The 11303-nt window shown below is 39.1% G+C and overlaps 1 protein-coding gene across 7 annotated transcripts in view; it reads right to left on the bottom strand.

The window, feature by feature from the left end:
- Positions 1-7964: 7964 nt before the first annotated feature.
- Positions 7965-11303, bottom strand: part of Cbfb (core-binding factor subunit beta) — a 51312-nt gene continuing 47973 nt past the window's right edge. For all 7 annotated transcript variants that reach the window (XR_010047007.1, XM_063247479.1, XM_063247478.1 and 4 more), the window contains one exon: positions 7965-10193. Coding sequence is in view for 6 of the 7 variants with exons in the window: in XM_063247480.1 (XP_063103550.1) it covers positions 10125-10193 (69 nt within the window). In the remaining variant the exon portion in view is untranslated. The remainder of the gene's footprint in view (positions 10194-11303) is intronic.

Below are 11303 nucleotides of genomic sequence, written 5' to 3'. Positions count from 1 at the left end.
AAGGCGGGGTTCCAGTCAGGGGCGAGGTCATAGGCGGAGTCGCGCAGGCGCAAACTCCAGGTCTGATAGTTTTGACCACCCAGGCGATAGTTAAGGCTGGGCCGTACTGTCGTGAAGGACCGCTGCTTTAAGAGCGAAGAGCCCAAGACGGCGTGAGCCCCCACATCTGCACACCACCGCACACGTTTCACACGTCTACGCAAGGAAGGTTACATCACGCAACACACACTAGACAGCTGCACTGCATCCATCTACAGTCTACACACACGTTCTTCTAGCGTTCATCGAGCTCAGAAGGGCACACTGAGGCCCAGAGGGAAAAAAGGATGCCGAGTCCTGGAGCCCCAGGGCACACAGTGGTCCCGCCCGACTGCCTTCAGGTGCTCGGGAATGTACTCTCCGACCCCACCCGGTGGTCCCTGAGCTGGGCGGAGTATACTGGAGCAGAGCGTGCTGCAGAGGTGGGAGGAATGGGAAAGAATTGATGAGGAGAGGACTGCGTCAGCGGAAGGTTCAGGCCCGGCCTCCTTTTAGAGGTGGGAAGGCTCCTAAAGGCAGAGGCCACTCTAGCAAGTAGGACTCAAGCCAGTTCAACTGACTCTTGGTCTTGACTAAACCCTTGGTCTTCTCCGTGCCTCAATTTACTCATTTACCAGCGGGAAAAGGGCCCCTTTTGCACTTTCAGCCGGAGCTTTTCGTGCAAGCATCCTGGGGCAATCTGAAACCAAAAGGCAGCCCTCTTCTGAGACCAAGCCTTCGATCATAGCCAATCTGTGGCTTCTCATAACCACTCTGAGAACATAAGATTGCACCCCATTTTACAGGTCAATAAATGAGTCCCAGAGAAGATAAATCTTGCTCAAAGTTCCTTGGTCTTAAGCAGCACAGCCCAAATTCTTTTCATTACAGCAGTCCCTTAAGTAAGATTTTTAGCGGGGAGTGATATGTTAAATTCCTAAACTGACTTGACAGGAATGTAACATGGCAGGATCCATCAAAACTGGAAGTCACTGCTACTGGCATTAAAACAGTAGGATGTCCATTGCAGCCTCATATACTAGAGCAACAGAACGAGGTCACTGGATGCCCTCTAGAGAAGTAGCTGAGTCTTGATGTATGTAATAAGATGTTTAATGTAAAAGGAGCTCTGAGAAAAAAAAACTATGTGGAGCAGTGTGCATAGAATTTTTTTCCTCTAAAAACACTAAGAGATTGACCACATCACATTGCTGGAAAGATAAACAAAAATACGTTTTATGGAGCCAGGTAAGGTGCAAAAATCTCAACTATTTGGGAGGCTGAGGTAGGAGGATTTCAAGTTCAGTGCCAATCTGGGCTACACAGCAAAACCAAGACAGCAATAAAGATAAATCTTATAATGAACCTAACATGGGAGGTGGGGGATAAGGGCAAGCAGCAAGAATCAGAGATTTAATTTTGTTTGTGGCACAAGAGATTGAGCCCAGAGCCTTCATATACGACACATACCCAGTCCTGAAACCTCTCCCCTTTTTAAATCTTGAGGCAGTGTCTTGCTAAATAACTAAGTTATCAGATTGGGGTCAAACCTGTAATCCTCTTGACTCAGCTCCCCTGAGTGCTAGGATTACACGGAATACAGGAATACTACCAGGGCAAGCATCTTTTACTCCTAGCCTCTCCAGAGGAAAAAACTTAAATTTTTAGATGAGATCTCATTATTTTTGTCTAGACTGATCTTGAAATTGTGATCTTCCTGCCTTAGCCACAAGGGTACACATTAAAGACATGTCTTGCTACTGGAACAGAAACACATCTATTGATGAACAGAATGGAGAAAGCACAAATAATTCCAAGCACCTTCTGTTATTTTTGACAAAGGGGCAAATAATTTATTCTAGAAAAGATACTCTTTTTAAACAAATGGTGTTTGAAAAACTTGTTACTCATGTGCAGAAGAATCTTGATCCATGTATCCCACTGTGTACTAAAATCAAAGCAAAATGGATCAAAGACTTACGAGTTCCTGCAGATATGTGACGGGGGTAAAAAAAGTTCCTGTAAATAACTCATATTGGACAAGAAATAATACCAAGATTCAACGAATTAGTTTATATCACATTAAAACCTTTTGGGTAGCAAAAGAATCAACCCATGGTGTGAAAACACAATGAAAAGAAGTTTTACCAGCTACTCCTCAGAGAACTAGTACCTAAATAGATAAAAAAAAATTCTTCTAAAAGACTCAATCAAAAAATGAAAGAAAAAAATACTTGTCAAAGACAAAATACAAATGGCCAATAAATGAATGAAAAAATATTCCTCTTACGTTAGCAAAAGTAACCATAATGGGGGCTGGGGATTTAGCTCAGTGGCATAAGCACCTGCCTTGCAAGCAGGTGGTTGTGAGTTCGATCCCTGGTACCAATAAAAAAAAAAAAGTGACCATAATCAAGGACTCAGAAAGCAACAAATGCTAGTGGGGCTGTGGGGAAAAAGGAACTCTACACTGTTGGTGGAAATGTAGTACAGATAGTTTGGAAATCAGTATAGAGATCTCTCAAAAAAACTAACCCTAGAAATTCCACTTATCCTAGGTATACCTCTCCCGGGTATCTGTGGTGGACTGATAACTGGTGGTCAACTTGTAACACCAGCTAAACTAAATCAGCATGGCACTGAATATGGATGGTCTACTTGAGGATTGCTGTCAGTACAAAAGAATTGGAGAAGTGTTATTGTTTGGAGCTATTGGTTCTCTTGGAGGAACTTGTCATGCTGGCTTCCCTGATATAAAATTGGCTGTTATCATTAAGAGGAGCTAGAACCTCACTGATGCAGAGGATGGCTGCCGTACTTTTCAGGAGAGCACTGGTCCTTATTTGAGCATTGCTTCTTGACTCCAGTGCAGAACCCTCAGCCTACTGGCATAGATCCTTCGCTCTGCTGATACAGATTTTCTAGCTTCCCCTGCTGACCTTTGGGCCTTCCCAGCACAGATCCGTGAAATAGACTTGCATGAGTCACTGTCGGGGGCTCTAGACCTCCAGTTGGACTCGTGGGGGGCACTGCTATGGGCTCCAAGTTTTCAGCTGAACTCATGTAGGTTACTGCCATGGGGTCCAGGCGCTTGGCTGGATTTGTAGGTCTTTAGTGTGTGGAGAAATTGCCTGCACTTTCTTTGTATTTGACTTCCTGGGTGACCCTTATAAATAATACTTTATGTGTCCTATATATAATTATTTCCTTGCAATCCCTCACAACAGTATCTTTCCAAAAAATGTAAAGTCATCATACATACCCATGTTCGTAGCAGCATAATTCACAATGGCTATACCATGGAAGTGGGTCTATATACCCATTAACTGATGGATAAAGAAAATGTAGTATTTATATTTATACACACTAAGGTGGATTACTCTTCAGCCATTAAGGAATATAAATTTGAATTATTGTTAGGAAAATAGATGGACCTTGAGACCATAACTGTAAGTGAAAAATATTCAGTCACAAAAGGTTGGGTGTGGAGTGGCACACACCTGAACTCAGGAGTAGAACTGCTGTAAGTTTGAGGCCACCTGGTGTACATAGTGAGTTCAAGGCCAGGCTGAACTACATAATGAGATCCTGTCTCAAAAATGTAACAAAAAATAACAACCTCAAAAAAGTTAAATACTGCATGCTTCCTCTGAGAGACCCAACACATAAATAAAGAGCAAAATAAAAAAGCCATATTAAGAAACAAGGAGGTAGAATGCAGAGATAACAAGGGAATATGTGGTAGGGCCCATGGGAAGAAGGGGGCACATGAGGAAGAAGTGATCAGGATGCAATTTGTACATGTATCAGTTCTCCAAACTAAATGTAATAACTCTGTGTGACAAACATATACCAATAAACATTTTTTTAATGGAAAAAATATGCTTAGGCAAGAATGGCTAGGGGTGGGGAGTGGCTGGAAGGCTGCACTATAAAATTTGAGACTAGAAAAAAAAGAGTCCCAAGGTTGAAGAAATCTTAACTAATGGTATCTAAATTGAACTCAAGTCTAAAAACCTGGGAATAGTTCTGTTTCTTTTTTCTTCGTGTTTTTTTTTTTTGCACTGGGAATCAGACTCTCAGCCTCATGCTTGACAGGTAGGAGCTGTGCCATTGAGCTATATCCTTGGCCTGAGTTCTATTTCTAGCTAGAAATTATAGGTACATGTCTATAATCTCAGTTACTTAGGAGGCTGAGGCAGGAGGATTCCAAGTTCAGATCCAGTCTGGGCAGCTTATCCACTGTGACTTAAGACAGGAGGTAACAGTGCAGCAAAACTGGCTGGGGAAGTAGGTGTGACTTGTTAAAAAGAAAATGCCAAGACACATGCACACAATAGGTCTCAGAACGCTGCATGTGGACTTTTTGCCAGAATTCAAGCAGGTCTTTGATAGGATGGCCTTGGCCTGATATCAAGTTGAAGAATGGATGACATGAAGAGAAACCAAGCAAGCAGCTCCCCTCCCTGGTAAGCGGCAGCAGTGTGGCAGTCTGCGGCCCTTCCAGGGGGAGAACCACCAGCAGTTCCTGAGATCCGTGCCATGTTAGAACTTAGGGTGCTGGGAAACCAAGCAAGCGGCTCCCCTCCCTGTTATGTGGCTGCAGTGTGGCAAACTGCAGCCCTTCCAGGGGGACAACCACCAGTGTCTTCTGAGATCCACACCATGTTGGAACTTATGAAGCTAGGAAACCAAGCAACCAGCCTGCTTTCTGCTAAGCAAGTGAACCTACTGGTGCACAGCCTAGAGTCAAACATCCCACTTCCCCTACCCCAATTCTCCTGTCTCTCCCGTTAGCAAATGGGAACCAGAAATCTGAGCATCTCCTGGAGGTTGAACACAGCAAATAAGGAGGACTTCCTTCTACTATCTCTTTCAAGGTGAATATTTTTATTACTGTTTTGCTCTATTCTGATTAATAGTACTGCTCTATTCAATATTGTTTTGCTAAGTTCTGTATTTCATTTTATTTTGATATACGTGATTGAAAGAACAACTATTGTAAAGATAACGAAATGTACTGTGATACCTATTACTGTTATCCAGGTAACCTGCTGTGAAGTTCTGTACCAATTTCACTACATGGTCTCAGTCGGCTTTATTCTGTCTTGTTCTGTTGTATTTTACCACTTTCAAAATTAAAAAAAAAAAAAAAAGACACTGGTATAGGCAGAGTTTAAGAAAAAAAAAAAGCCTAGTTCTTTTGCTGTCTCTAATAAATTAAATTTTGCAGTTTGTGCTTATCTTGACCAATTCTTTGCTCAGGACAGAAGGAACCTAGAAACCACCTCCAGAAAGATTCCAGCATCCCAAAATCTAGTAACATATTTGGTAAGCCAGCCAGGAGAGCAGACATATTTTGTGCACTTTTGTTTCCTCTTCTTTCCCCTAGGCTTGAGAATTCCAGAGACTTCTCATGCTGCCCAGGAACTGCTTCCTTGGTTTCCCAGCATGCTGTGGGGGAATGAATGCATGGCCTTTTTCTTCCAGTTGTAGGAGACCTATAGGCCTGCTTGAAGTTTATGTTCTTTTCTTTCCAATTTTCGGTCACTCATTGTGATAAATAGCCAGAGAGCTTACTACACACTTTTGTCCTCACATTTGTTTTGAGTGGGGTTATGGAAGAAACAAAATAAAGAAAAAGCCATAGACTTCTGTGTAACAAATTAAAAAGGACTTTTTGTTTGAATAAGCCAAAACAGTAATAGGAGGTAGATTTCTGTGAACAATGTCATTCACCAGCAAAAGTGTTCCTTTCCTCAAACAAGTGTGATCTGCAAGTTTTTGTCAAAGGTAAGAATGACAGCTTTGGGATGGCAGTACCAGGAAGGCATAATCCAGAGCTCAGTATGTGCAGATGTAGGTAACTCAGAGAACTGGGCCAACTAAAGATTGCTTCAATGGTTATTTCCTCAAATCAAGGTTTGGATTGTCCAGAATAAAGGCTAGTAAAGAGTAGATTCAGGAAAAAAGGAAAAAAAAAAAAAGAGTAGATTCAGGAAGACAGGTAGTCATGGCAGCAGTCCTGGCCTGGCACAGTCTCAGGTTAGTACAGTAAAACTTAGGTATTAAAAACAAAAAAATTTTTGTAGGGACTTGAGACAAGTCTCCCTATGCATTTCAAGTTGGCCTTGAATTGGAAATGATCATCTTGTCTCAGCCTCCCTAGTGCTGGGATTACAGGCATGTGCCACTATACCCAGTTTGAAAGTTTGAAATTTCAGTTCTGCCACTTAGAAGCTATTACTTGTGCCACAATGACAAAAAGGAGACCATGAACACAGGAGGCAGGGTGTAAGCAAATTTATTTAAAAGATAAAGGTAAGGAAGTAAAGTTCTTATTACCCCAGGGGGGTTCTGAGTAGCACATCTATGAGGACTCTGTCTAGAGCTGGTTTTTTTTTGGTATTAGGTATTGAACCCACCTCACACTTTCTACGTTTTTTAGGGGCTTTAGAAGGATGCTCTAACTATCGTGCAATCTCTATCCTATAGACTAAATATATATATTTTAGGATCCAATCTATTTAGCATTCATGTAGTATCTATGTACCCTTGAGTCAAGGGCTTGCCTGATCACCCCGAGGTTGGAGACCAATCCCAGACAGCTGAACATCCGGAGTTTTTCTAAGATCCCCGAAGGGTCGAAACTTGGCAGACTCCATTTTGGGGTTGCTGATCTTTCCGTATTTGGGTTGCAGTTTAGGCACTCATCCTCCAAAAGGTTTGTCATTATTATTTTGTATTTTCTATCTTCTCTTGCTTCCTGTTTCTGAAGTCCAGATATTAGGTCAATGATGACCTTAAGTATAAGTTGCTTAAATTATTCTAATCAAAAGCTGAGAGATAAATAAAAGTGCTCTATTTGTCTTAAAGTATTCTATATTTAAACATACAAATTTCCAATGACCTCACTCCAATTTTAACCTTGGGATGTTTTTTAAGTATCATGTGTACATATGATGGTGGGGGTTAGGCATGTGCCATCAGGAGCTAATGGTATACAAGGGAAATCAGGCCTTGAACCTGTCTGTAAAAGACTGAAACCTCTCTTTTAAAAAATGTTTCAAAGATTAAGACACTCAAGTTACTTCATGACAGAGAGAAAACATACAAGTTAATATGACCATAATAGCTTTCAAATTATGCCCAAATTTTTTATTTTGGTACCAGGGATTGAACTTACTGACCTCATGCTTGCCAGGCAGGCACTTATGCCACAGAGCTAAATCCCTGGCCCCCAAATTCTTGAACATTCTGCTCTTCAAGAGATATAGCTCTGCTGTTTGCAGCATTGCACACTCATGGTCCTAATATTCAGAGGTTGAAGCAAGAGGATCACTACTAGTTTGAGGCCAGTCCGGGCTATGATAGTGAATTCAAGGGGAACCTGAACTATATATCCAGTGTCACTTGCCCAAGGGGAAGCCCACTGCCACACTGTGAACTGCCTTATGGAGAAACTCAGATGGCAAGAACCTGCAGGTTACTCACACTTAGCGAGGAACCAAGGTCTTCTGTCTAACAGGCTGTAAGGAACACAGGTAAATGATCACAGATAAAGTGGGAAGGGAAAATATTTTTTTTTCTTTTGGGTACCAGTAATTGAACTCACGATCTTATACTTGGTATGCAGGAGCTTATGATGCTGGCCTGAAAATGATTCTTTTAATCCAGTCAAGCTTTCAGATGACCGTGACCTGGAATGACTCTAACTTCATGAAACTTTGAACCAGAACCACTTAGCCTAGCTACGTTTGGATTCCTGATCACAGACTCTTTTACTTTGCAGTCCCTACATTTAAAGAAAGTGACCACTAGATGTCACTGTTGTTACCGTCCTTTTGGTACAGTAAAAAGAATTATAGGTTCACAAAGAACTTTCACACCACAACTAACACCAGGACAGAATTACCAGAATATGTCAATAAAGAGCCAAGACTCTGTTTTCATTACAGAGAAGTTTATTGTCAAAGTAAAGTAAAACATACAAACACACAATATGGTTAATGGAGGCAAAGCAATTGGGTAGCTTAAGGCAAGTTTTAATGGAGATGAATTTAGAAAAGATGATGCAATGATGTAATTTTGGTGAAATACAGATTATGAAAAAATATCAAATTGCATCAATAACTTAAAAAAGTTTTCAAAGCCTTCACTATTGGAGAAAAGGGCTTATGATCTTAATGCCAGCATTAAGACAGACAGATGCAATACAGTGCTAACTGATAGGAAAAATTCAGTATTTACAGAAGGATGGCAACAGGGGACACTGTAACATTTGACCTTATTTACTGGTGGATTGAAAGCCCTTAGCAAGAAGCTATAGAGAAAAATGTACCATCACGTTATTAAAAAAATTAAGTGCTGAAGTCAAAAATCAAGGAGCTCTGTAATTAAAGTAACCTTAAAACACCACTGTAAGGATCACCTGAAAGGTGATTCCCTCAGGGGAAATCAGGGCACTGATTGTGTAAACATGTGAGTTGAACAACAAATACCAACCAAATTCATTCATAGTACTTAGTTACACAAGATTGGCATGGTCTTTTTTGATGCATTACCATTTATAACAATTTAAACACACTCCTTACCATGCATGACTTCAAATATATAAACAAATATTTTTATTCTGAGATACAGGATATCTGTTTCTGAATTATAAGACCTATATACAATGAAAGTCACATCTCCTTCATCAATCAAGTATATTTATATGACTTTTAAATGCAATGACCTTATTCAGACTTCATTTTCTGAATTAACTGTCAGTTTTTTGAACTATTTAAAATAATGCCATTCTATCATGATAAAACACATTTTTGCAAAAATTCAGAAATGTAGTAACATTTAATGAGGATGATCATGAAAAGTATTGGTAATGATGTGCTAAATGCTTTAGCACTTTTTCCAGTCTTGTATTGTAAAACAAACAAACAAAAAACAAAGTTGCACTCAATTTGACAATAAGCCTATTTAAAAAATATTCCCACACTAATTCATCTCAAAAGCTGCAATATTAATAGTCCTTTTTCAAAATACCATATATACTTGTGAATGTTTTTTCAAGAATAGTTAATGGAAGAAAATGTATCCTCTGCACAGATGAACATTTTCTCTCTAACACTAATCTTTCATCACCCAGTATTGTTTTTACAAAAGCATGCGATATAAAATACACATCAAAGCAGCTATTTTAAACATGATTTTAATACAATATCACCTTTGTAGCTGATTCATCACTGTCTCCAGTTTAATAAGCTGTTATACACATGAAGAAGCTCCAGTATCCCTTTTCTAACTTTTAAAAAAATCCCTGAATAAAACAGAAGCCAGCCTGTGACTTCTTTAGGCATTTCAGTAGAATATTATCATTTATGGAGAATATCTCTATCCAAACTCATGATTACAGAACAGAATCTAACACATTTAGGACAGATTACAGTTAACACCAATTTAAAATTTCATATTTAAAAAGGAAAGAAAGGGTACTGATTATTAGCATTTAAAAAGGATACTGCAACTTTAACCACTGTAAACTCTGAGATAGAAGGCTGTGGCAGACAGCTCTATGCTACTAGGTTTTCAGTTTGTAAATAATGCAAACACATCAATAGTTTAAAATGCTGTAGACTATAAAAACACAAAAGGAAAAGGGGGAGAACAAAACCATCAAGGATGCTTATCTAAAAAAGAAGCTGCATAGCCAACAAATCTGAAGTACAAAAAAATTAGAGCAACTGATTAAGGAAACCCTCTGATATAAATTTTAATTTCTTGCTTTTAAATGACATGAACTTTTAAATTAAAATGGAGGGGAAAAAAGCCTTCCAAGTAGATAGTTGCAACTCAACTAAAATAATGCCAACAAGGTAAGCTTGCATAGAAAAAAATTTCAAATTATTACTGGCTACATGCTATAAAAAAATAGAAACGCAGGTATTATAGTGCAAACCATGGCAGTTTGTGATGTCTTTTACTGCCTTAGGTTGAGAAGTAGATGGTAGTACCTCCAGTTATCACAGTTTCTGGTCTTAAAATGAGTTATTCCTGCCAGCCAGAAGCATCAGTATGTAAAGATGAGCAGCACATCTGCTGTGCTACTATTAACGAAGTTTGAGATCATCACTACCACCTAAATTGGAACCAGGACTAGGGTCTTGTTGTCTTCTTGCCTGCAATGACAAAACAGTAATTCAGGATTAGAAAGCAGTTTGAAAATCAGAGTAGTAGATAAAATATCAGTCAAAATAGCACATAAAATACATAACCAAGCACTAAGCAACCAATATCTTCATAAGACATAAGACAAAAGAAAAATTAAAATTAAGTAGTACAGGGCCAGGGGTTAAAGCTCAGCAACGTAAGTGCCTGCTTAGTAAACGCAAGGCTGTGAGTTTGATCCCTGACACACACAAAAAAAACAAAAAACAAAAAAAACCAAAAACACCACACACACACACAAACAAAAAACACAAAACTATTACATTTTGCTGAAGTTTCCTTAAAAATAAATCAAGGATAAACACAACATTTACATGTAAAAAGTATTATCATAAATATGTACTACGTGTAAGAGAAAAAAAAATCTTATGTTTTCAGTTTTTTTGGGGGGGTGGGGGGTTTGAGATAGGGTCTTGCTATACAGTTCAGGCTGGCCTTGAGCTCACTTTGTAGCCCAGGCTGGTGTCCAACTTGCAACAATCTTCCTGCCTCAGCCTCCTGAGTGCTGAGATTACAGGCATGCGCCACCACACCCAGCTCATGTTTTCAGTTTTGAAACTAGAGGATTTAATGTTAACACAACACAGCCAACCACAAAAACAAACTTTTCCTTTTGATAACAGTTAATATTTATTGAACATCAATTATATACTAGGTACTAGTCTAAATATTCTCCATAAATGAACTAATTTAATCCCTCCCAACAGTGGTCACATTGGTAGCACATATACTAATACCCCCCAAAAATCTAAAACATAGGTGTCTTTATTTCCCTGTTTTATAGATAAGAAATGAAGTTACATAAGTATACAATCTATAGGTATACAAGTGAAAAAATGTAATTTAGAATTTCTATGGATAAAACACAGCCTCATAAGTAAAAATAATTGTAATTACAAATACTCAAAATTCACAGCAGAATGAACATCCTACTAAATTATGTAGAGCAAATTATTTAGTAGAAAACTAACATTGTGCATGACACTTTGCTAATACAAACCTTTTATATGATATAGTGTCTCTTTCTGGCAAACATACAAAGTTTCCTTTTAGTCTCTTTT

Source organism: Cavia porcellus, unplaced genomic scaffold, assembly GCF_034190915.1.
Source record: "Cavia porcellus strain 051 isolate PalLab524CR breed Dunkin Hartley unplaced genomic scaffold, mCavPor4.1 scaffold_4, whole genome shotgun sequence".
NCBI classification, from domain to species: Eukaryota; Metazoa; Chordata; class Mammalia; order Rodentia; family Caviidae; genus Cavia; species Cavia porcellus.
Note: the sequence above shows the minus strand (reverse complement) of the source record. Positions and strands in the feature narration are given on the sequence as shown.